General features: G+C 46.0%; 1 protein-coding gene across 2 annotated transcripts; it reads right to left on the minus strand.

Annotated features, from left to right (window-relative positions):
* Nucleotides 1-1,416: 1,416 nt before the first annotated feature.
* On the minus strand, nucleotides 1,417-26,306 carry ACSBG2 (acyl-CoA synthetase bubblegum family member 2). 2 transcript variants are annotated; one of them, XM_069496924.1, is made up of 12 exons: nucleotides 26,145-26,306; nucleotides 23,248-23,336; nucleotides 20,579-20,699; nucleotides 18,026-18,109; nucleotides 16,491-16,640; nucleotides 11,431-11,598; nucleotides 7,661-7,842; nucleotides 7,320-7,553; nucleotides 5,140-5,357; nucleotides 3,533-3,672; nucleotides 3,118-3,280; nucleotides 1,417-1,500 (listed from the first exon to the last, which is right to left on the minus strand). In XM_069496924.1, the coding sequence occupies exons 1-12, from the start codon at nucleotides 26,289-26,291 to the stop codon at nucleotides 1,427-1,429; spliced, it is 1,770 nt and encodes a 589-aa protein (XP_069353025.1). In that variant the 5' UTR covers nucleotides 26,292-26,306; the 3' UTR covers nucleotides 1,417-1,426. The 2 variants fall into 2 exon arrangements, with proteins under 2 accessions (XP_069353025.1, XP_069353014.1); XM_069496913.1 differs by having other exon boundaries at nucleotides 3,118-3,364.
* Nucleotides 26,307-26,602: the final 296 nt, after the last annotated feature.

Here is a 26,602-nt window from a genome sequence, read left to right on the forward strand (position 1 = left end):
GTATTTTTTTTTTTTTTTTTAGACTGAGCCTTTGAGACCCAGTGTGTGTTTTACACTTACAGCACATCTCGATTTGGACAGGACACGTGGTGGCCAGTGGCTGTCATCTTGGACAACACTGGTATAGAGAGTCCATCTCCCCCCCCTACATCAACGTCCAATCTTCCGTCACTCAACTGCAAAGTGAAACTGGAAGTCTTGCAGAAGACGAGGGAATTCTAAATATGATGTGTCGGACTGCTGGGCCCGCCCACAAGGCACTGACCCAGGAAGGTGTGGAAGTTAAACCAGTTAAGAATGCACAAGGACAATGGATAGGGTGGTGTGACGGGTCCAGTTGTGTTCCCTCCAAAATTCATATGTTGAAGTCCTAACCCTCAGTCCCTCAGAACATGACCTCATTTGGAGATACAGTCATTACAGAAGTTAAAATGGGGTCATTCGGGTGGGCCCTAATCTATGACTGGTGTGGTGTCGTTACCAAAAGAGGAAATTTGAGCACAGAGACGTGCCTGGAGGGAAGACGATGTGAACAGACACAGGTAGAAGCCAAGGAGAGAGGTCTGGAATGAATCCTTCCCTTACAGCCATCAGAAGGAGCCAGCTCAGCCAGCACTTTGATCCCACACTTTTAGCCTCCACAACTGTGAGACAATAAATTGTTGAACCCCACCCAGTCTGTGGTACTTTGTTATGGCAAACCCGAGGAAACTATTACTAATGCAGATGGGCTGGCTGGGGGCATCAGAAGAGAACAGTTTGCCCACGAAAAGCTTACAGGTGGTTCTTAGGACAAAGGAGGATGTATTCTGTTTTCTGCCTGCCTGTACCATGCATCTAGCTAAATTAAAAACAAACAAACAAACAAAAACCTGTCAGCAGTTTGTGGTGTTGGAGGCTCCTTGTGCACGTCTTGCAGGAAAGGAGAGGAGAAATGGGTGAGTGGAATTCAAGTCTGCATCCCTGACCATCTCTGTAATGAGCCAACACACCTCATTCCTTGGGTTTCTGGCAAGTAGAACTTCCCCTGCCAAGGTGGCTGAGAAAAGACCTTCTCCATATAAGCCACAGTGAAACATTTGTGTGTTTAATGAAAATTTCTGGTCCTGAATGGGAGATTGCCCCCTGCCTCCTAGGGTGAAGTAGAAAAGGCAGGAAGCAGAGCTAACAACACGCTGGCTAACTGTTTAAGAGTTTGCACACCGTACCATGACCTTGGTAAAGAAAGCATGAGTTGAGGCCAGATGCCATCCAGAACCCACTGCAGCTGATCTCTCTCTCGTGTGTGTGGCCTCTGCAATTCTGCTCACGGACCTGCCCGCCACACAGAGGAACTCTCTGTTGGACTCATTCAATGCACAGCCTAGCAAAGCCAAGCAACTGAAGCTCACCATCAGGACAGCCAAGAGCAGCTCCACGAAAGCAGTCAGTGGTAGAAGTTATCGATTAGCCTTCTGTGTTTCTGGATTATGAAATTTCTCTTAAGTTTTGTCGTTGGACCTATTGAGAAAGGAGAAATCAGTTGTGGAGAGGAAAGGAAATTCTACATGCCGTGTGCATGTCCAGGCAACAGGGTCCTGGGGTTAGGGCTGGGCTGGGTGGCTGGTGCTGCCATCAACTTCCTGAGTGTGTTGCTTTTGCCATTGGTGTATGTGGATGACAGAACTTCGTGATGTCCTTGGGCTGTGATGAGGATTCTGTGAGCTGGCAGGTGGAGAGCCCTTGATATGGACCGTGCACTCAGTGGAAGAGGGACATCATCGTCATCTCAGCTGCCCTGCCCACCCACACTTTACACGTTAGGAAACTGAGGCTTAAAGAGGGCCACTTACTCTGAGGTTACCCAGCAAGTGCATGGTGGAATCAAGACTTGAACTTGGGAGTTGTCTGCCCCACAACCCAGGACAGTTCATAGCCTCTGAGTCACCAGGAGCTTGGATTTCCACCAAGGTGTCTCAGACAACTCCACAGAACTGTTTTTCCAACTTACAGATAAAAAGACTGGGGCCTGAAGGGACCAGTCATTTCCCTGATCTCTGTGGGGGGGCAGGGGGGGCTCTGCAGTTCCGCTCACGGACCTGCCTGCCACACACAGGAGCTCTCTGTTGGACTCATTCAATGCACAGCCTAGTGTGGAGGAGACAGAATTTGTGGATTTTTATTTTTAAAGAGATGGGGTGTCTCTCTGTCTCCAAGGCTGGAGTGCAGTGTTGTGAAAATAGCTCACTACAACCTCAAACTTCCGGGCTCAAGGAATCCTCCTGCTTCAACCTCTAGAGTAGATGGGATTGCAGGTGCATGCCACCATGCCCAGCCAATTTTTAAATTTTTTGTACAAATGGGGTCTTGCTGTGTTGCCCAGGCTGGCCTTGAACCCCTGGCCCCCAAGCGATCCTCCTGCCTCAGCCTCCCAAAATGCTGGGATTACAGGTGTGAGCCACCAGGCCCCCAAAGAAAGGACTTTGATAGAACTCAGGAACCCCCACCTTGGAGTGAGCCCTTCCTTCATTGGAGGGGGAGAGAGACAAATAAACTCATACAGAAGATAATTTCAGATTCTGATGCATTCTGGAGGCAAGAAGACAAGCCGGTAGAATGGGGGTGATGGCAAGCTATGTGGGTGATATTTTAACAGTGTCAGTGAGCCACTCTAGCCAGTGTGGTCAGGGAAGGCTGCTCTGGGAAAGTAGCCGGTAGGGTGAGACCTGGACAATGAGAATGAACCATCCAGGCAAGGAAGTGAGGGGGAGCAGCATTACAGGCAGAGGAACCAGCAGGTGCAAAGGCCCTGTGGTTGGACTATACCCAGAGAGCTGCAAGAACAGTGTGAAAGAGATAAAGAGTTTGGATTTTGTTCCCAGAGTGGGGGGACATGGCTGTCCTGGAAAGAAGGGACCGTGTGTGTGTGTGGGGGGGGCGAGTCAGGGTGGCAGCATCCATTTCCCAATCCCTGGCTGGTCCCATAGACCCTCTGGCCCCCTGGAAAAGGGCACCTCTCTTTTATTTTTTTCTTCCTTCTGGAATTCTAAAATCTTCCCTGTTGGGCACCTCTCCTTAGAGCCCATGTGACCCCAGATGCCAGCAAGGGACCAGCCTCCCAATGCCAAGGCCACTCACCTAGTTCTCCGCCATAGATGGAAAAGTCCTTCTCCAGGATGACCCACTTCTGAATCTTATGCGCATTGGAAATGGCCTTCTCATTCACAGCGTCTATGCCTTGCTGGATGGCCGCGTAGACCAGGGGGTCCCGCAGCTTCACGATCTCCGTCACAGTGGAGGCCTTGCTGCCCAGCTTCTGGCAGAAGTTGATGGCCTCCACGTTCAGGTGGTCTAGAGGTTCTCCAGTCCTCTGATCCACGTCACACTGCCCCAGGACACCACTGTCACCACGCATGCTCCCTGGACAGCCCCCATCCCGCCCCCAGGCCCTGAAGACCAAGAAGTGGGTCTAGAACCCCACATGCGCACCTTCCCCACACTGGGGCAGGGCCGGGCACAGAGACTCCCCAGAGGACAGCAAACCCATGCTTACCTTAAGCGTCAGCAACATGCTCAGAAACTTGGCCTTTTCTCCCACTAACATGGCGTTACTGATGATGGGGATTTCCTTCTTCACCAAGTTCTCAATGGGAATGGGGGCCACGTTCTCACCGCTGACAGTGATGAGGAGTTCTGGAACAGAGCTTGGCTCGGTACGTGTCCAGCCAGGACAATGCAAAACCCCCACCCCCTTGGAGATCAGAAGGGCCGATGCTGGCATGGCCAAGCCAACACTCACCTAGAAAACCCCAGAAACACAGGACGTGCCCCTCTTCCCCTGTCTGCTTCAACATCCCACCAAGGGTTGAAGTCTTGTGCATCCCACTAGGACGGCGTCTTAATAATTCCTTGCCTGTGTCCTGTCCCTCCCCCTCCCCCGCCCCATGCCCCGTTCTAGTCTCCTCCAATCCATCTTCCTTGAAAGACAGTGAAACTTGTTGGGCCACACGCTGTCTGTTTCTTGCTTTTCCATCATTTGCCAACCCCAACAGAATCAAATTCCAGTCTGATCTGCAGGAACATATGCAGCATCCCTAATTTTGGCAAGCCCTGAAGCAGTCTCCCCCAGTCTCTAAAATTTGCTTCCTCCTGCCCCAGGCCTGAGATGCTAGCCTGTTTGTGTCCCACCCAAACCCTCTCCACCTTGTCCCAGGATCTCACAAAGTGACCTTCACTGGAGTTGTCACAGCAGTGATGATAATCAGCATGACCGTGCAGTGGACAGCTATGGTGTAACTCCCTCTTGGAGCACCCTGATGTTTCTTTAGGGAACTGCCCTCCACTGTTTAACGTATGTGGTTGGGTGGGATGGACGCAGGGGTGAGCATGTGACCAGCTCTGACCAGTCAGCATACTTCACCCCCTACAGTGGTTCATTCTGAGGGGGATCTTGACCCAAAAGGATCCAAGGACAGACAGGCCTGAAACTTTTGCCAAAAATATTGGGAATAACACACTCTAATCCCTTTGGGGGTTAAAGGTGAGCCTAGACATTGGCAGCCTTCTTTTTTTTTTTTTTTTTTTTTTAATTTCATCTTACTGTTATGGGGGATACAGAATTGCAGGTTACATACGTTGCCCATGTACCGCCTTTCCCCCCAAGTCAGAGCTCCAGGCGTGTCTGTTCCCCAGATAGTGCGCGTTGCACCCATCATGTAGGTATATATCCCTCCCTTCCCCACCCCCCCTTCCCGAGTCACCACCTTCAAGCGTTACCATTCCCCAAACGGTGCGCAATGCACTCATTGTGTAGGCATACATTGGCAGCCTTCTTGCTACCAAACGGGAAAAGCTGCTTTAAGTATAGCACCAGCACAGAGGGAAACTCAATAAGAAAAGGATAAAGAAAGTTCTTGTGATGTCATTTTGGCACCTGGATCCGGCCATGCCTGAACCCCTTTTGGACTTTTCAGTTATGTTGAGCCAACAGTTTTTTGGTTTTTTTAATGGGTTTGAGTTAAAAAGTGCCAAATGCTCTCCAGCAGGGATTGGGAAACTATGGCCTGTTTGTGCTGGTGTGCTAGGCCCGTAAATGTTCAGGGTGGGCCTGCTTGCAGGAGGCCCCCATGGGGCCCAGCACCCCACCCCCACCGCTGGTACCTTTGATGCTGCCGGTGATGTAGAGGAAACCATGGTTGTCCATTTGGCCCAGATCCCCAGAGTGCAGCCAGCCTTCCTCATCAAAGACCTCAAGCGTCTCGGCCTCACTCTCCAGGTAGCCCATGAAGACGTGCCTGCCCCAGATGCAGACCTCCCCTACGCCATCCTTGTTCTGCTTGAGCAGCATGTTCTGACACCCAGTCAAGATCTTGCCGCAGCTGCGGGGGAACAGGAGCCGGGAAACCGAGGCTCAGAGAGGCAAAGTCACGCACCCAGCTCTGTCCGTATCTGTAGCCCAGGCTCCTAACGGTCCTGCTCAGCTGGTGGGGGCTGGATCTGCTCCCTCTCCAGCACCCATGGACGTAAGGAGGTGTTTGCTGAAGTGTTTTAGTGAATCAGGTTCCCAAATACTTTGTGAACTGGGAAACCCAGCAGTGTTGTAGGCTAGGTTTTGTTTGTTCGTTTGTTTCTTTGTTTTTTTTTTAATCTCCACATATGTGGGAGAAGGAAAAAGTGCTTCTGGTTTAAGGACAGCAGCAAAACCTCCCCACCTTTTCAAAATGGATATGTAGATTTCCATGCGATGACCATGACAGCTGATTTTAAGAAACACAATCCATTAGAATCTCTTTAGAGGTTAAAGTTACTTCCATAAAACAGAATGGCACTGTTTAGAACCTAGGCTCCTAAAGACTGCTTAGATCTAGAGACAACATTCATGAGGGCAGTTTTAGGACGCAGACGAGGAAGCATTCTCTCCTTGTGTTGCTGAGATATCTCTTTCATTGGTAGCTAGAAGGGCCAGGGGTGTTGTTAGGGTTAAGTGTAGGAATTCCCTCGGTTAACAAACAAAAAAAGAAGGCAGGCCTGAGAAATTCAGAACTTACAAAGAGCCTCCTTGCAACTTCCCCACTGAAGGCTTTCTAGGAATGTGGAAAAATCCAGAAGCCATAAAAGATTGATAAATTCATGTAAAGGTCACAAATTTCTACACAGCAAAAAACACCTTAACTAAAATCAAAATACCTATGACAAACCTGGGGGTAAAGTATTTGTAACTCATATGAAAGACAAAGGGCCGATTTTCCTAATATGTAAAGAGTGCCAACAAATCAACAATAGAGGAAGCGGGACTGATAATATAATTTTTAAAATGGACAGTAATACGGTCAGTTCATATGAAAGGAAGTACAGATAACTTTTAAATGTATGAGAAAAAAATTTTTTTTGAGACAGGGTCTAGTTCTGTCACCCAAGCTGGAGTGCAGTGGCTCAAGGGATCCTCCCTCCTCACCCTCCCAAGTAGCTAGGACTACAGGCATGTGCCACCATGTCTGGCTAATTTTCTTATATTTTTTGTAGAGATGGGGTCTCACAGTGTTGCCCAGGCTGGCCTCAAACTCCTGGGCTCAAGCGATCCTCCCCGCTTGGCCCCCCCAAAGTGCTGGGATTACATACAAGAGCCACTGTGCCTGGCCCCTTTTGATTTTTTTTTTTTTTTTTTTTTTTTGGACATGTGCATGTATTACTTATTGGAAAAAATATTTAAAGATAAAAAAATTTATACCTTTCTTTTAGGGGTGGGACATCATCATTTATTTTTAGGGAAGGTCCACTCTTTGATTTTGAAAAAAAACAAACTATCGTTGGGCCTTTGGGTTGTGCAGAAAACAGATCTAGATGGGATAAGGGAGTGCAGAGGGGCAGATATTGAGGCGCTAAGGTCCCCTGGGAGGTAAAGGAAAAGGCAGGAGATGTTTTTGCCAGATTAGGAAACTTTAACTTATTTTTTGCTTCCTGGGCTGGGTCTTGAGAAAGGCAGTTGGAAGCCGGATCCTTGGAGAGCCCCAAGCACGAGCAGCAAGCCAGACTTGCAATGTGGTGGCAGGGAAGGGGTCAGGGAGAGACACAGCCAGAAGACTCTGCGAATGTGGCTGTCGGACTCGAGTTGAGCTTGCCTTTGGCATTCTTAGGATTTGAGTGCTCTTGGGTTCAAGCCTGCAGCCTGGGATAAGCTGAACTTGGGAGAAAGTCAGGAAGATCTGGGGCTTGGAGGCTGGAAACCTGAGAATTCTGGAGAGCGCAACTCAGGATTCTCTTAGCCCAGAGGCTGGCCACACATCCTTGTCCCCTTGACCTCATGTAACTGGAGGACCCAGGATTGCCCAAGAGGCCAGTACCTTAGAAACTTGTAGTTATTTTGTGTGGATACTGTGTGGGGCCCAGAGGTCTCGCTCATCCCATATATCTCGCTTATAGGTATGTCCAAGCTTAGAAAGAACTCGGCGGTCTCTTCGGTGAGAGGGGCAGCCGTGCTAGTGAAAATGTGGCAGTGATCCAAGCCCAGGGAGCTCTTGACGTGGCTGAACACAAGCCTCTTAGCCATGCGGTAGCTCATGGTGGTCTCACATTGCCTGCCAATAAGAATGCCGTTGATCCAAAAGGGGGTGATGAGACCCAGCTGGAGGAGGTTGGGCCTCCTCCCCCACCACCCTCCCAGCCCTCGGCACCCTCTGCCTACCCCACCATCCTTTTTGTGTTGATCCGCATGCCAGTGGATCTTGCCCATAAAAACACCTTCTTCCTCAAGCTGGAAAACTTGGCACTCTTTTCCTTGACCGTGTCATGCATCTTCTCCCAAATTCGGGGCACCCCCATGAAGATGGTAGGCTTTACCTCCTGCAGAGTGTTTAACAAGCTGCCCTGCGTGGGACAGAGCTGGGTTAGACACAGCGGTGGCTTCTGTGGACCAGAGATGTCCAACTCTGCCCAAGAGAACATACCTTTGCTGGTTGGACCAGAGTGGGCTCCTGATGCAAGAGAGACAATCCCATTGGCTGGCCAGTGGCCAATCAGATTTTTGCACTCTCTCTGGGAATTTGCTGAAGAGCATATACTTGTAAAATATTTTTTGAAGGTAACATGGCGGTACTATCAACATTTTAAATTTAAACGTTTAAATCAACATTTTAAATTTATCAACACCCTGGCAACCTCCCTTCTGCAGGTGAAGGAATTTAGTTGAGTGAAAGACTCAAGTACACAGAGAAATACATTCAAGATGTTCTTTGTGGCATTGTTTTGTAACAGAATGGAAACAGTTTATCTGTTCAATGATGGGGGATTAGCTAAAGAAATTGTCCAAGCATGCGGCAGAATATTATGCAATCCTTAAAAACGATGCAAGATTCTCTCCTAAACTAATGTATAGGTTTGATACAATCTCTATTCAAATGCAGGAAGGCTTTTTCATACAAACTGACAAGCTGATATTGAAAATTTATATAGAAAGGCAGAGGATCTAGAATAGCCAAAGCACTTTTGGAAAAGGGAAACAAAATTGGAGGACTTACTATCTGATTTTAAAATTTATCATAAAGCAGGGTGATCAACTGTCCTGGTTTACGCAGAACTGGAGGAGTTCCTGAAATTTGGAACTTTCAGTTTTAAAACTGGGAATGTCCCAGGCAAACCAGGACAGAGTGGGTCATTCTACTGTAAAGCTAGTGTAATCAAGTCAGTATGATTTTGGTGTAAGGACAGACTTGCAGGTTAATGGAACAGAGTAGAAGATCCAGAAAGAAAACCTTAAACCTTAAATTTACGATCAATTGATTTTCAACAAAAGTGCCAAGAAAGTTCCATGGGGAGAAAAATATCCATCTGAGAGAGAGAGAGAGAGAGAGACGTAGAGAGAGTGCCTTCTCACCAAACACAAAAAATAACTCAAAATGGATTGTAGCCCCAAATGTAAGAGCTAAAACTAAAAGCCTTATAGAAGAAAACACAGAAGAAAATGTCTGTGACTTTAGAGTAGGCAGAGATTTCCCAGATATGATACCAAGAACATAAAAAAATAAATAAATTGGACTTTATCAAATTTAAACACTTTTTGCACTTCAAAAGAAAACAAAAAGACAAGCCGCAGAACTGGGAGAAAGTATTTGCACATCATAAATTTGATAAAGGATTTGTAACTAGAACATATAAAGAACCCTTAAAACTCAACAATAAGATTAGATGTGCAACCAAATTTTTAAATGGGCAAAATATTTGAACAGACATTTCTCCAAAGAAGATACACAAACAGCCAATAAGCACATGAAAAGATGCTCACCATAATTAATTGTTAGAGAAATGCAAATTAGAGTCATGAAATATCACTTCACTCCCACTAGGAATGACAATAATAACGATAATAATAATATTAAAAAACAGAGCCAGGTGTACTGGCTCACACCTGTAATGCCAGCTAAGTTACTTGGGAGGCTGAGGCGGGAGGATCACTTGAGCCCAGGAGTTGGAGGTTGCAGTGAGCTATGATGATGCCACTGCACCCTAGCCCAGGTGACAGAGTAAGACCCTGTCTCAAAAAACAAAACAAAAAAAAGCTGGAAAAGGCAAGAAAATGGATTTTTCTCCAAGAGTCTCCATAAGGAATGCAGCCCTGCCGACACTTTGATTTTAGCCCATTAAAATCCATTTTGAACCAATCTCCAGCACTGTAAGCTAATGAATTGATGTTCTAAGCCACTCCGTTTGGGGTCATTTGCTGTGGCAGTAATAGGCAGCTAGTTCAGAGAGTGTAGCAGGGGGCGCTAAATTCCAGAGGTCTCTCCTGGCTCTGTTAAGTTTGCAAAGGTCCAGACATACACAAAGTAGATTTTTTTCTCTCACATAATTACTCTGAAAAACCTACCAAAGGATAATCTCCAGCAAAATGAAAGAATAATCCCCCAAAGACAGCAAAGACCCCAGAAAATAGGGGACCCAGCCCAGAAGCAGGGGGGAAGGGACAGCCCTGCATGGCAGCTTGTAGAAGGTGCTGTTGATGTCCTATCCACATCCCTAATTGTCCACAGTTCCCTTTTTTCCAGAGAACCGCTCTTACTCAGAAATGCCTGGGAAGCCATGCTCCCCCATGGGTACATGAGCCTGCAGCCAATGACTATCTGAGATGAGGTACAAAGGCCCAGCCACTTTGCCTCAGAGTGAGACAACACTGTGGTGCCACTCATGCCTCAGAGCCTCCTGTGGGATCAGTCTGAGGTTACAGTCCAGCTGAATCTACAACCTTTCTTGCTTTCTTCCTCTGGCCTATCCTGCTCTCCTCATTTCCTTACCATTGTCACCTGACAGTCTCCCCTCAGTAAATCACACACACAAAATATCTCCATTTCACACTTTGCTTCTAGGGGACCCAACCTAGGACAAGCTAAAATAACTACCTGTCCAGCTCAGAACAGAGGATAAAGAAAAAAATAATAATGCAATGAATAATTAATTGAGCATTTGGATAATATTGATAAGCACATGACAGATCACATGGAGCAACTGGACAGATATGAAAAAAAAATCACCAAATTGAAAAAGAAAAGCAACTGTTAACTCTGGGAAAAACAAAAAGCTGGACCAAACAGGAAATGTGATCCTGTAGTACACTACTTGGCTCAGTTAACTGAGAATGATTTACATTTAAGAGGATGGAGAAGGGAAAATGAGTGGAGGAGGGGGAAGAAGAGGACAAAATCCTCACCCAGCACAATAGAAAAGTAGTAGAGACTATTTCAAAGTGGATAAATCAGGAAGAGGTGGTAACACATATTCAGAATGCTACAGGCAAATGCCACAAGAAATCTCTTAAATATATGAAAGAGGTTGCCTCTAGGGGGTAAGTCAGGACACAGATGTTTTTCAAAACAGGTCCAGACTCCCTTATCTCAAACCCTTGGAGCCGGATGTGGTTTGGAATTCAGAATTCTCTGGCCTTCAAAAAGGTAATACAGTGCATATTACATCTGTCATATGGCTCTCCCGGTGGCATCTGGGAAAGTCCCTCACATTAATATTTCTGCAGTAAAATATATGCATGTTCTCAATAAGTGGGATAAAATGAAGACCACAGTTATGGTCATGTAAGTTTAGGTCAGACTTTACTGCTAAAAATCTTGGGTTTTGGAGCTTTTTGGATTGAGGATACTGACTTTAAAAAAAAATACATGTACACACACACACTTTACTTTCAATACCATTTCCATCTCTGTTCTGAGTTGTTCAGTGTTCAATGTACACAACCATCCATGAATCCCCTGACTTGGATAAAGGTAAAAACTAAAAGAATGTGGTCAGCTGTTTTTAATGCTGCTATATGGAACATAAGATGAGGGCAGAGAAAATACCCTTAGACCTGGGGATCCCCCCAAAACATTTGTCAAATGAATGAACAACCATCCACTCACCCAGGCAACCCTGGAGGATGCAGCAGGGTCCCAGGTCATCAGTCAGTCTTACCCTGAGAGCGTCTGGCTGAGCAAAGTATGTGAGCGCCCCAATCTTTATAGGTATCCAGATGTCCAACATCTGTGCCGCAATGTGGCTGAGGGGGAGGTAGCTGACCACCACGTGCCGCTTCTCGGCCAGTTCGAAGTCCTTTGCCACTGCCCCTGCCATCCACGTGATCTAGAACACAAAGAACAATCGGGGTGCCTTGCCCTTGGCCATTTTGATTGTATGTATTTAGCAAACACTTACAAGGCACCTCCTACGTGTCAGTCACCATTCTGGTACCTTGCAAACATGGAGTCATTTAATTCCCATCATAACACCCGAGGGTCAGTGACTACCATTCTCACTATTTTATAGATGGCACGGCGTGGTTAACTAACTTGCCCGAGGCTAGCAAGAGCTGCAAGACCCAGCTGGCAGCTTTGGGGTGGGGTGGTTTGCAGACCCCCCTTGGGTCCAACGAGAGATTCAGAATGTCTTCCTGGGAACTAAGAAAACTGAAGGAGTTAGTAACAGTCCCAGAATCAAATTCTGACTCCACCATTTGTTAGACCTTGGACTATTTGCTTAAAATCCCTCGTGGCCTCTATTTCCTCATCTGTGAAGTGGGAGAACAGAGGATTCTCATGTGCAGTATAAAATTACGGAACCAATATTGTCAAACAAAAAGGCTACAACCCATAATCCCATCACATAAGCACCCCAATAATTAGCATATTCATGTTTTTCTTTCTCCAGTGCATACCTTGATATTGATATAAAGCTCTAGCGTCCCTATAATTTCACCATCTCTATTTCTCACTGTTGTCCTACACCTGTGGTGCACAGTTACATTGTTAATCCAGCCACACAGACCTCCTTGCTGTTCCTCTAATACAGTAGGTATGGCCCAGCCTCAGGACTTTTGCACTGGCTGTTCCCTCTGTTTTGAATGCTGTTCCTCCAGCTTTTTTCCCCACTCCACCATAGCTGGCTACATCTTGAATGTTAAGTCTCAACTCAAATGTCAGTCACCTCCTTAAAAGGGCCATCTCGCACCACCCAGCTGAAGGTGCTGTTGTCTAAGTCTCCATGTGCCACTTACCACAACCTGAATGGCTTTGTTTGTTCATTCCCTATCTGTCTTCCTGAGATCCAGGATGGGGTCTGTCTTTACAGCCTGGGGTCCAAGGAACCCAGCACTCGTTTGTTGAGGGAAGGGGCTTGGCATATGTAGACTATGTTGTACAATCATTTAGGCACTCCTGGTTCGGATCCTGACTCTGTGACCTTGGCCAAATCATTTCCCCCATCTGAACCTCAGTTTTCTCATCTGTAAAAGGGGACGATTTACCTCATGGCGTTTTGGTGAGGGGTTAATGTTAAAACATGTTTATCTTTGGAATGTTGATCTATGGTGAGAATATAGGACTAGCTTTACCTTCTTACTATAAAGATGATGATGATAAAAATGATATTAATAGCTATCCTTGATGTAGGTTACTATATGCCAGGCGTTGTTCTAAGCATTTAATGTATATGTGGTAGATTAAAGACAGCTGCCAATTCTCTGCCACCCCTCCCATTCTGAGGTGGAATCTATTTCTCTTTCCTTTGAAACAGGGCTTATTTTGACCACCAGAATGGAGCAGAAGTGACATTGTGTACATTCCGGGACTGACCAGTCCTTAGCCTCAGGGGGCACTTGTTCTGGGAGGAGCCAGCTGCCATGCTAAGAAGTTCAACTACCATGCTGTGAGGAAGCCCAAGCCACCCAGAGCAGCTTCACGGAGGAGCACCGAGGAACCAGACACATGAGTGAAGCCTTCTTAAACTCTCCAGCCCCGCCCAGGCACCAGCTGAATGCAGCTGAGTGAGCCCAGCTAATGCTGTATGGAGCAGAAGAAACGCCCTGCTGAGCCCTGTCCAAATTCCAGACCCAGAAATAATACACTGTTGGTGCTTTAAGCTGCTAAGTCCTAGGGTGTTTTGTTAGGCAGCAATAGCATAACTGACCAGTATATTAAATAATCTAATCTGCATAGCAACTCCAAGAGGTAGGAACCATTCTTCTATCGATTTTAAAGATAGGGAAAATGAGGCCCTGAAAAGTTAAGGAATTTGTCCATGGTCACATGGCCAGCAGATGGGAGAGCTTGGATTCAAACACAGGCAGTCTCGCTCCAGGGTATCTGCTTATAAGCCCTATGCTAGGAGAATATCTCACCAGACATGAAGCCACTAGAAGCATAAACACTAGTCAGGATAGGGAGAGGATCCTTTGCAATCAGATTTCTTCCATTCATTCATTCATTCATTCCCCCAAAGTGGACCAATTCTTCCTGCCCACCAGGACTGCAGATACAATAGTAAATGAAACAGCCCCTGCCCTCGGGGAGCTGATGCTCTTGAACATATAACAAGTGAACATACAATATCAGTATCAGAAATGCTAGGGAAGGAAAAAAAGTAGCCAGATGGAGATTAGGGGGTAATGGGGTAGTTTATTGCTGTTTGCTATTTCAAAGGTGGAAGTCAGGGAGGGCTTCAGTGAGGGGGTGACATTTGCACGGAGACCCCAAGGAGATGAGTAAGCAAGCTGTGTGATTATCTGGGGAAAAGAACTCCCTGCAGAGGGAACAGCCCATGCAAAGGCCCTGGGGCAGCACCATGCCTGGCATGTTGGAGGCACAGTGAGGAGGCTCATGTGGCTGGAGCAAAGTGAGGAGGGAGAGAGAGGGAGGAGGGAAGGGGAGGAAGGAGATGGGGCAGGTCGTGCAGGGGTTAGTGGACATCAGAGAGGACTTGGGCTTTGGCTTCCAGTAAGGTGGGAGCTATGGAGAGCTGTCGGCAGAGGAGGGACGAGACCTGACTCAGTGTTCACAGGCGCCCCCTGGTGGCTGCTGTGGGGAGGACAGATTGTGGGGGTGAAGGCAGGAATAGGGCAGAGGTGACTGCACAGGTGCAGGGGAGTGATGGTGGGGGCTGGACCCCAAATACTTTTTCTGTATCTTGCATCTTACAGTTGAGTCCAGGCTAGTTTCTTTATAAGGGCTCCTGTGATGTCTGGACTTTTTTTTTATTCCTATGATTTTTTGACACCTGCTTTCCTTGTTATTATAGAAAAATATATGAATGCATCCAATGGTACAGGAAGCTGGGTTTCAATTTACTTATAGACCTTAATCCCTGGTACACTATCTTGCTCAAACAGGTAGTGTGAGAGTAACACAGTAGTTGTAGAAGAATCAGAAAACCTCCAAGAAGTCTTGTGCTAAGATTCGGGACGAGGAAGGGAATTCAGCAAGAAGGAGACAGTGTTTGGAAATGGCTTGGATTCATGTTAAAATGAGAAATCCAGGCCGGGTGTGGTGGCTCACGCTTGTAGTCCCAGCACTTTGGGAGACTGAAGTAGGAGGATAGCTTGAGGCCAGGAGTTTGAGGCTGCAGTGAGCTAGGATCACGCCTGTGAAGCCACTGCACACCAGCCTGGGCAACACACCAAGACCCCATCTCTAAAGGCAATTAAAAAAAAAAAGCAACCTTGCTGACTCACAGAGAGGAACCCCCATTGTCTGTGGGGTGCATACTCTGCCAGGTGTTTTTCTGCTTTTGCAACTCACACACATGCCTATCACTTGCTGTCATTTTTTGTTTTTTAACAAAAATTGCATTGTGCCCCATTCTGCAACTGGCTTTTGGATTTTTCCTAGGGCATCTCTGGACATCTTTATACGTTAGCCACATTGGATCCACAGTGTAGGTAAAAGTGTGGCTTGCAGAGCCCAGCCTGCCTGGGTTCAAGTGCTGGCTCTGTCCCGTCGCTCACTGCGTGGCCTCGGGCATGCAAGCCCTCTATGGGCTTCAGCGTCCTCATCAGTAGAAGAGGATCTGCCAGAGGAAATGGGTGGACTCGCAGAGACGATTTATTAAGCATAAAACCCTCAGAATAGTGCCCGGCAAGCCGTGCACATGCAGTAAACGGTAACTGTTACTGTCTTTCATTTTTTAAAAAAGGCTTTATTGAGGTACAACTGACATGCAATAAACTGCATATATTTCAAGTGCACGATTTGACACATACTGACATGTGTCTACACCCATGAAACCACCATGGCTATCAAGATAGTGAATGTATCCATTAACCAACCCCCCAAAAAAGTTTTCTTCTGCCTCTGCCTGCTGCTTTCCAGGCAACCACCCACCTGCTTTTTGTCACTCTGGATAAGTTTGCATTTTCTAGGGTTTTATTTTATTTTACTTTTGGAGAGAGGGTCTCACTCTGTCACCCAGGCTGGAGTGCAGTGGTGTCATCATAGCTTACTGCAGCCTCCAACTTCTAGCCTCAAGCAATCCTCCTGCCTCTGCCTCTTGAGTAGCTGGGACTACAGGCACCACGCCTAATTTTTTTTTTTTTTAGAGACAGGGTCTCACTATGTTGCCCAGGTTGGTGTTGAACTCCTGGCCTCAAGCAATTCTCCTGCCTCTGCCTCCCAAAGCGGTGAGATTACAGGTGTGAGCCACCGCGCCTGGGCATGCATTCCACTTGTTCTTTTACAAGAGTGATCTTAATTACCATCTGTTTCAGACTCTGCCCATACATGGGTAAGTTTGTCTCCAACAAGCAGCCGACCTTGAGCAATCAGAAAAAAAAAAAAAGCAACTTCCATTGGATCCCTCTCCCTGAAACACAGAACATACACACTGATTGTCCACATACTTATTTTATTATCCAACACGATTCAGAGCTCTCTACAAATATTAACTTGTTTCGGCTTCAAAATAACCCACAAGGCAGGGACTGTTCTATCACTCCCATTTCACAGATGAGGAAACTGAGGCTCGGAGATGTTACATGTCTCACTCAAGATCACAGAACCAGGCGTTGGACCCCGGTCTGCCCCAGAGTCGGTTGATGTCAACCCCTGCACTACGCTGCCCCCTTTGAAGCGACCACACGACTTTCTAGCACCCGCTAGGGAAGGAGCCACTGCGTGCTAGACCCCTAAATGCCACCCTGCCCCTGGGGGCCAGGAACAAAAACAGCCTGAAGACCACCACTCTGGAGTGAAGGGACTGTGGCTTACATTGTCGTGACTCAGCATTACTCCCCTGGGGTGGCCTGTGGTCCCCGAAGTGTAGATGAGCACCGCGCATTGATTAGCCTTCTGGCTCTCAATGATCTGCTCCAGCTGGGTGTCAGGGATGCTACTGCCAAGTTCCATGAAGTCATCCCACTGTGGACAGAAACGACAAGCAGAGGATGAGGAGATGGCCAGGAATCCCCTTCTGCGGTCAGACCTCGTCCTACCAGCCTTTCCTAAAGCACGATTCCCAGCATGAGAAAGGATGTGCTGGTCCCCGCCCCTCTTACAAAAGCCTTAAGACGTTTGCTTCCAGCTCTGCCACTTCCTTGCTCTGTTGCCTTGGAACGGACCACTTAAGCTCCCCGTGGCTCAGTTTCCTCATTTGTAAAATTGAGACCCAACTCCTTGGGCTGTTGGAAGCAGCAATAATAGAATTAATATGCGTAATATGCTGAGAACAGTAGTTGGCACATGGTAAGTCAATTTTAAATAGAGACAGGTTGTGACAGGGCTGTTGGGTCCAAGCCATAGTGGAAACTGCAGCAAAAGGACATAGTTGCACCCCTATGTATGTAATTTTACATAGTTTTAAGTGGTCAGTGGTTTTAATAAAAATAATATTGATTAGGCTGCAACTATTAAAGCCAGAAAAGTAAAATTATAGTAAATTCTGGCTTGTGTATACATAAAATATTTATTTGTTTATTTATTTATTTATGAGACAGAGTCTCACTCTGTCTCCTGGGTAGTGTGCAGTGGCATCATTATAGCTCACAGGAACCTCAAACTCCTGGGCTCAAGCGATCCTCCTGTGTCAGCCTCCCGAGTAGCTGGGGCTACAGGCATACGCCATCATGCCTGGCTAATTTTTTCTATTTTTAGTAGAGATGAGGTCTTGCTCTTGCTCAGGCTGGTCTCAAACTCCTGACCTCAAGCGATCCTCCTGCCCTGGCCTCCCAGAGTGCGGGGATTACAGGCGTGAGCCACTGCACCTGACCCCTACATACATATTTTTTTACATATTTTAAAGTGGTAATGGTTTGAATAAAAATATAATGGAGGACTTTGCATCTATTAAAGCCAGGAAAGTAAAATTATAATAAATTCTGGCTCGGGTACAAATAAAATATTTAAACCTAAAATAATGTGAATTTTAGCACATCTAATTTTCAATTTTTCAATTACCTTAACGTTCTCAAAAAAATTAGCAACAAAACGATTGTTGTGTTTAGCCACCCGTTTGAGGGATGATTTGTTACACAGCCATAAATAACCAGGCTAGACACCTTCCCATTAATTAGTCCCTTCATGCCAGAAAAGAAGACAATGACCCAAAGGCTCCACCCCTCCCCTTGCTCACCCCCCACTTCCTTTGAAGGTCCCCGCCCACTTGCCCCTGGCAAGGCCCCGCCCACTTCTGTTGCCAGGCCCTGCCCCTCCCCTAGCGCCCCTCCCACGTCCCTCGAAAGGCCACGCCCACCTTCATTGCGAGGCCCCGCCCTCCCCTTGCCCCCGCGCCCAGGTCCCGCACTCACAGAGTACAGGTGGTTATTGTTCTCCTTCATCGGCAGCTTGTACTGGACAATCGCCTTTAGGGTCTCCAGTCTGCTCTGTGGAATCTGAAAGAAAGTTCTCTGTGGGCCTCTTGGCAACTCAGCCCCTGCGAAGCCTGAATGCAGCTGGGTGGGAGCCCTAGGCTCTCTCCTGCAGCAACTCCAGGCTCTTTTCTTTCCCCTGCTCATGCTGTAAAACGTTGCTGTTTCTCTCGACTGACTCAAAATGACCTGGCGTCAGGACCGCTGGGTTGTGTGCGACCCGTATCAGTAGCCTCCGGACAGTCGAAGGTGGATGTAGACGACAGCCTCCGGGAGACGACACGTCTCAGAGCGAATCATGCTACACAGAACTGTGGATCGTGGTTGGTGAGCTAAAGGAAGTCTTTTCTCAGGACCTTGCACCATGCAGCTAACCTTTTAGCTGGAGTCAGGCATCAAAAGCCCTCCATGCAGGTGGCTGGAACCTGGACAGGTTCAGAACCCTCTACTCTCATACCTACAACCATAAGGTGTCAAACAAGAGGCTGCTTCTATCACCTTTCTTAGCCAATCCAATGAAGAAGTCACTTGCAGCATCCATTATGCTAATTACAGCCATGCCTCTGGCGTGCAGTGGAGAGAAAAGGTGACAGATGCCCGTATAGCAGCTGGACAAGAATTTTCCAGAGAGAAGAAGTAGAAGGACCCGACCCATTCACTGCCCACTACCTCATGGTATGTTCTGCTCATAGGACAGACAGGCATGACATGGGACCACAGAAGCATCATTTAAAAAAGTAATTTTTTGAAAAACTCCAGGCTGGAGGTCAGGAATGAGGAATTCCTTCCGGAATTCTTGAAGCAGGAATCAAAAGGATTCTGGCAGCACAATGTGTAGGATTTCACGTGAAAAATGTGGCCTAATTTCAGAGGTGCTAAAATGTAGAGAAACATGTGGCTGACAGTGATAAGACAATCCCGCCCATGGCAAGACACATCTCCACTACACGGATGTCTCAGAGAAGAAATCTGGCCAGGAGAGGTGGCTCACGCCTGTAATCCTAGCACTCTGGGAGGCAGAGGTGGGAGGATAGCTCAAGGTCAGGAGTTTGAGACCAGCCTGAGCAAGAGTGAGACTCCATCTCTACTAAAAAAAATAGAAATTATCTGGACAGCTAAAAATATATATAGAAAAAAATTAGCCAGGCATGGTGGCGCGTGCCTGTAGTCCTAGCTACTCGGGAGGCTGAGGCAGGAGGATCGCTTGAGCCCAGGAGTTTGAGGTTGCTGTGAGCTAGGCTGACGCCACAGCACTCTAGCCCGGGCAACAGAGCGAGACTCTGCCTCAAAAAAAAAAAAAAAAAAGAGAAGAAATCTGTGACTCCAAGTAATGAAATAAGATATTAAAGAAACTGTGTCAGGGGTCTTGAGCTGAAGGATGAATCTAGTCCTCTAGGCTCACTGCTCCCAAGGACTCCCCTTCTCTCAGGATCCTCCTACCAAAAGCTGATTCAGGAAACAACAGCTCGTTCAAACCCATGTGAGAAATTGAAAAGGTTTCTATGATATCCATACCAAGATATTACAAGAAAAAAAAATAAGAAAGGAACCAAATTTCAGATTACACAAAGAAAACTCACTTGAAAATTTCACCACAAAGCAAAAGAAAATTGTAACCCAGTATTCCAACACAAAAGTAAAAATGTAATGAAGCAAACACAGCTAGAAAGAAGAACACAAAGCAAACATACAAGCATTCAGGAAAGAGCGTGACGCCAGGAAAAAGTGAAACAGGGAGTGGTAAAACTTAGGAGATAAAGAAGAGAAGAGAAAGACAAAGGCATTCAGAAATGAAGACAATTACAAGGAGCACAAGCTTGAAATAATCAAACCTCTAAAAAATATTAATAATAATCAGTCCGGGTTCAGTGGTTCATGCCTGTAATCCTAGCACTTTGGGAGGCCGAGGTGGGAGAATGGCTTGAGGCCAGGAGTTTGAGACCAGCCCAAGCAACATATAGAGACCCCATCTCTACAAAAAATAGAAAAAATCAGCCTGGCATGGTGGCATCAGCCTGTAGTCCCAGCTACGAGGGAGGCTGAGGCAGGAGGATCACTTGAGCCTGGGAGTTTGAGGATGCAGTGAGCTATGATGATACCACTGCACTCTAGCCTGGGTGACAGAGTGAGACCCTGTCTCAAACAAAAGAAAAAAACAAAAAAAAAAAAAAAAAAAAGAAAGAAAGAAAAATAATTCAGTAGTGGGATGCATATACAATAATAAACACATTTTAAAAATGGAGTCTGAATAGTAAACTAAATATGAATTGGAAATTAAACTGTCCCACTCCACTCTGCTCTCCAGAAATGCAGCTTCACCAGGTAACACCAGTGTGGTCGTGGAGGACTCTTGCTGAACCCATGTATGGGGCAAACCCCACCATCCTATCCTTTCATTACCATTTACCTGGGAGCACAAGGACACCTGACCAGAGCCCTGAGGTCCCCCCCACCCTGGGTGACTTTGGCGAGCAGTACCAGGTAGGGGTTTACCGAAAGGATTTTCTGTAACTGTTGATCATTTTCAACCAGCAAGATGTTCACCTTGGCTTGAGTGATGACGTATTGGCAAGCCTCAGCAGAGTTGGTGGCATAAATGCCAACACAAAGTCCCCTGGGAAAAGAAAACACATTCAGGTGTGTGCCCACACACACCTTAAGGTGAGAATGGCTTGGAAGGTAAGGGGAGAGGAAAGGTTTGCAGGTAAGTTCTCAGCTTGTATCCTCCCCACCAGCTTCCCATCCTTCCCAACTGAGCAGGGATGAAGACGACAAAAATGATGATGATCATGGGAATGGCAGCTCGTATGATGTCGTCATGGAACACTCACAACACCTCATTTTACCGATGAGGAAAAACAAGGGCAAAGGCAGTGAACTTGCTTGTTCAAGGTTACACAGCAAGTGATCATTAGACCTGAGATTTGAACCCTCAACTCAGCCACCTGTGCCCTTTATTCACAGTCTTTTGTTCTTGCCAATGGCATCCAGTTGTGGTTTTAATTTGCATTTTCCAAATGACTAATGATATTGAGCATTTTTACAAGTGCTTATTGACTACATTCCTTTGTGACATTTCTGTTCAAGTCTTTTGCCCCTTCACATTTTTTCTTTGTCTTTTTATTGCTGAGTAGAATTTCTTTGTATATTCTAGATACCAGTCCTTTGTCAGATTCAAGTTTTATGGATATTTTCTCCAAGTGTGTGGTTTGCCGGTTCATTTTATTATTGGTGTCTTTTAATGAGCAGTTTGTAATGTTAATGAAGCCCTATTCATCAACTTTTTCTTTAATAATTTTGCTTTCTGTGGCCTGTCTGAGAAAACTTTGGCTACCCCCAGGTTGTGAAGATATTATCCTGTGTTTTCTTTTCTCTTGAAACTTTAGAGTTTGATTTTCTTTGTTTTGTTTTGTTTTTGAGACAAGGTCTCACTCTGTTGCCCAGGCTGGAGTGCAGTGGTACAAGCATAGCTCATTCCAATCTCCTGGGCTCAAGCGATTCCCCTGCATCAGCTTCCCAGGTAGCTGGAACTACAGGCACATGCCACCATGCCTGGCTAATTTTTCTATTATTTGTAGAGATGGGGTCTCCCTATGTTTTTAGGCTGGTCTTGAACTCCTGGGCTCAAGGGCTCTTCCTGCCTTGGCCTCCCAATGTGCTAGGATTACAGGCATGAGCCTCTGTGCATGGCCTAGAGTTTGTTTTTTTTTTTTTATGATTAGGTCTACAATCCATCTGAATTTAATTTTTGCTGATGGTGTGAGGTAGGGATCAAGGCTGATTTATCTTGCCATATGAATATACAGTTGGCAATCAGATCATGCCTCCTGGTATCATCTCTTTGTGAGAGCCAATCAGATCACACCTCATTACCCTATGCTTATGGAACCCAATCCAGCCCCTGGCTTGGGGAGATAGGTTTGAGTGTTTCCTCCTGTCTCCTTGCAGCTGACTTGCAATGAAGCATTTTTTTCCTCAAAAGCCAGTGACGTGGGATTGGTGTCTATGCACACCAGGCAGCAAGCCCACTGATTGCTCAGTCAACTCCCTCAATTGTTTGTTGGCTGCTACTGTTGTTGTGATTATATTATTATATTATCATATTATTATATTATCATCTAAAGTAGGTAACAGTTGGTATATTATAGTTGCTATTTTTAATTTTAAGCATAGTTGTAAACAAACAGTGTATAAATATTTTGATACCTGCTTTGTCACTTCTTACATCAAAAATGCTTAACGGCCGGGCACAGTGGCTCACGCCTGTAATCCTAGCACTCTGGAAGGCCGAGGCAGGAGGATCACTCAAGGTCAGGAGTTCGAGACCAGCCTGAGCAAGAGTGAGACCCTGTCTCTACTAAAAAAATACAAAGAAATTATTTGGACAACTAAAAATACATATAGAAAAAATTAGCCGGGCAAGGTGGCACATGCCTGTAGTCCCAGCTACTTGGGAGGCTGAGGCAATAGGATCGCTTGAGCCCAGGAGTTTGAGGCTGCTGTGAGCTAGGCTGACGCCATGGCACTCCAGCCCGGGCAACAGAGGTAGACTCTGTCTCAAAAAAAAAAAAAAAAAATGCTTAACGTGTACTCTTCAGGGCCCTTATTTCAAAACAATGCCCAATATTCCATCCAAGGCATCTTATGGTTCTATCCCCAGTTGCTGGACACGTAGGTAGTTCCCAATTTTTTTTTTCCTTCACTAATAACACTTGCAAGAAGCATCTGTTGTCTGCAAGCCTTATACTCAGGTTTTGGTTTTGTTTCTTTAAGTAAAATTCCCAGAAGTAGAATTACTAGTCCAAAAGTAAACCAGTATTTTGCTTTTATTGTTATTTTTTCATGATGACCTCAGTCTTACATAATCGCTGTGAGAAAGTGATTGTTTCCCATAATCCACTTGCCAAAATGGCAACTATTAACATTTTGATAAGTAGTCTTCCTTATTTTTCTATCTATGCATATATAAATATACAAACAAAAATGAGATCTTAAGTGTATATACTAGTTTGCAACTTGTTTGGGTGTCTGTCCGTCCTCCTAAGCTGGGGCTCCGTGTGAAATTCCTGTGCGCATCTCAAACCGAACCAGCCCAGGGCTGCCAGGCCCAGGGTGGCAGCTCGTTGGTCAATACTCACAGTGGACCAAGCCAATGACCTTACCCTGCTAAGATGGAGCCAAGGGCAGCAATAAACCACTGCACAGAGTTAAACCCCAGGATGCCAACTCCGTGGAAACGCTCCAAGCCCAGCTGGGAAGGAAAAAAACAAACAGACAAACAGAAAACATAAACACAGACATGTTAGATCATTAGGATGTGTGAAAATAAACTTCGAAGTAGTCGCGTGGGGGAGGGGAAGACAGCATTGAGCTCAAAATATGGGGCGCGATGTCCTTGCGACTATTTTGAGGTTTGTGTGCCTCCCTCTACGTAACACTCCATTTATTTATTTTTATTTTTTTATTGTGGTAAAATGTACATAACATGGAATTTACCATTTTAACCGTTTTGAGTGGATAGTTGAGTGGCATTAAGCACATTCACACTGCTGTAAAACCGTCACCACCTTTCGTCTCCAGAACGTTCTCATCTCCCCAAACTGAAGCCCTGTCCCCATGAAACACTCACTCCCCGCCCCCTCCCCAGCCCCTGGCACCCACCGTCCCACTTCCTGTCTCTGCGGATCAGACGACTCCAGGGCCCTCCTGTGAGCAGAGTCACACAGGATTTGTCCTCCTGTGACTGGCTTATTTCACTGAGCACGATGTCCTCAAGTTTCATCCGTGTCGTAGGATGTGTCAGAATTTCCTTCCTCTTCAAGAATGAATTACATTCCATTGTGTGGATAGACCACATCGTGTTTATTAATCCGTCTATCTATGAACTCTTGGGTTGTTTCCACCTTTTGGCTATGGTGAATGACGCTGCTACGAACCTGGGCGTACAAAGATCTCCTCACGTCCCTGCTTTCAGATACCCGGAAGTAAGACTGCTGGATCACATGATGATAATTCTGTGTTTAACTTTTGAGGAACCGCTTTACTGTTTCCCACAGGCCTGCACCATTTTACATTCCCACTAGCAGTTTACAAGAATTCCAATTTCTCCACATGCTCCCCAACACTCAACTTATTTTCTGTTTGTTTTTTTTTTAATAATGGCTACCATCCCAATGGGTGTGAATTTATTTTTATCTTTAAAAAGAAAAGTACTCAAAGAGGGATATCAGATTGTGGTGATAAATCGCACAGAGATGCAGCCTTGTTCTGAACGGGGTTATGATGAACCAGATGCTCAGACGCAGCAGTGACCATCCTTGGGGGAGAAACTCCCTTTGGTTCTGGGAACCTTCGACTTTGTCGACTCTTTTAGTTTTGTGGGATCAAGGGTGGTAATGACCTGCTGTTCTTCGGGGGAAAGTTAGCACTTGGAAGGCACCTGCCTGTGGTTGCTTTACAATGAGCCACCGAGTTTTTCAGTGACCAAAAGTCTGTGTTCCTTGTGGGCAGAATGTGTATTTATTAACGTGTAGATAGACTGGTTTGTTTCTAATAAGATCGCCGAGGTTTAGGGGAGGAGGGGAACCTTCAACTCCAGGAACTAAGAATGTGACTAAATGGGACCATCTTTTGGGAGAGATGAACCAGCCACAGCAACATGGTGTCAGGGTGGGGCTGCCAAGAAGAAACCCAGCCCCAGCGAGTGGTTCTGTTTTTCCCCCTTTCCTCTCTCTCTCTTTCTCTCTTTCTTTCTTTCCTTCTTTTCTTTTCTTTTCTTTCTTTTCTTTCTTTTTGCTTCCTTATTTCCTTCCTTCCTTCCTTTTTTGTTCTTCTTTTTCCTTAATGTGAAGGGGGGAGTGAGGTTCAATTTCCTTTATTTGTTTATTTTTTTGAGACAAGGTCTCACTCTGTTGCTCCAGGTAGAGTGCAGTGGCATCATCACAGCTCACTGTAACCTCAGACTCCTGGGCTCAAGCGATCCTCCTGCCTCAGCCTCCTGAGTAGCTGGGACTACAGGCACTAACCACTGAGTCCAGCTAATTTTTAAATTTTTTTTTTTGTAGATATGGGGGTCTTGCTATGTTGCCCAGGCTGGTCTTGAACTCCTGGCCTCAAGCAATCCTCCCACCTTGGCCTTCCACAGTGCTGGGGCTACAGGCATGAGCCACCACCTCCTGGCCTGGATTTTAAGAAAATGACCCAATACAGAAGGATCTCTGAGTGTGAGTAGCCAGCCTCCAGGGTGGCCCTCACCTCCAGTGAGTCTCATCTCATGGTATCTGTGTTCTTGTATAATCCCCACCCACATCATATCAGCATTGGTCTGTGTAACTGATAATATGGAAGAGATGAGAGTATGTCATATCTGAGATTAGGTTATAAAAGGGACTGTGGCTTCCATTTTGTTCACTCTTTCTTTTGGATTATTCCTTCTAGGGAAAACTGGCTACTATACTGTGAGGACACTCAAGCCACCCTACAGAGAAAGCCACGGGATGAGGAACTGAGGCCTCCTGCCAACAGCCAGCCATGTAAGTGAACCCTCCAGCCCCAGTCCAGCCTTCAGATGAGGCAGCTCCAGCTGACAGCTTGACTGCTACCTCATGAGAGACAGAACCACCCACCTTCCAAGTGGCTTTTAAATTCTCCATCCACCAAAATTGTTAGATAATATTAAATGCTTGTCATTTTAAGTCACTATGTTTTTTGGGGGGGATGATTTGTTATGCAGCAGTAACTAGCTAATATGTAGAGATTCTATGTTAAGGGACAAAAGCAAGGTGCAGAACTATGGGTATAGCTGGCTACCATGCATGTAAAAATTCACATAACTGTAAAGTATATACACGTAATTTATTCCCCAAAAAGATATAAAAAAAACTGGCAATGATGGCTGTGCCTCCATGGAGAGAAACTAGGTGGCTGAGGGTCATGGATCAGAGAAAACAATTTTTACTAATTATTCTCTGTACCTTTTGGTAACTTAGGCATTTTGTACCATGGGTATATACGTGTATTACCTATTCTGAATGAATGGCTGAACAAATGACACATTTACCTTGAGCAAGGACCTGGCAGCCTTCCGACAAGCCTCATAGTACTGGTTGAAATTCAGAATGTCCCACTTTTTGCCGTTCTTTGATGCAAGGGCTGGATATATCCCGAATCGGCTGACCGAATCTCGGAAAAACCCAGGGATGGTCATCGGAGTCTCGTGGCCTGGTCCGTGTTTTGACAGCCTCAGAAGGACTTCTTCATTGGGATGGGTGGTCCACAGCCTGGGAGCAACTGCAAACAGTCACCAGGGTTGGGCAGCAAATGTTTTTATTTGTTTAATGACATTGGGGGTGGTAATGGTGTCTTTTTGGATCTAAGGTGTGCTGAGAGTTGAACTAATCCTACTCTTTGGGAGAAGTTACATGGTCAACTCTGATAAAGTCAAGCTTCCCCTCTTTTATTTATTTTTTCATAATCCCATCAACTGTTTTTTTTTTTTTTTTTTTTTGAGACAGAGTC

The sequence above is a fragment of the Eulemur rufifrons genome, chromosome 2 (assembly GCF_041146395.1).
Source record: "Eulemur rufifrons isolate Redbay chromosome 2, OSU_ERuf_1, whole genome shotgun sequence".
Taxonomy (NCBI): domain Eukaryota; kingdom Metazoa; phylum Chordata; class Mammalia; order Primates; family Lemuridae; genus Eulemur; species Eulemur rufifrons.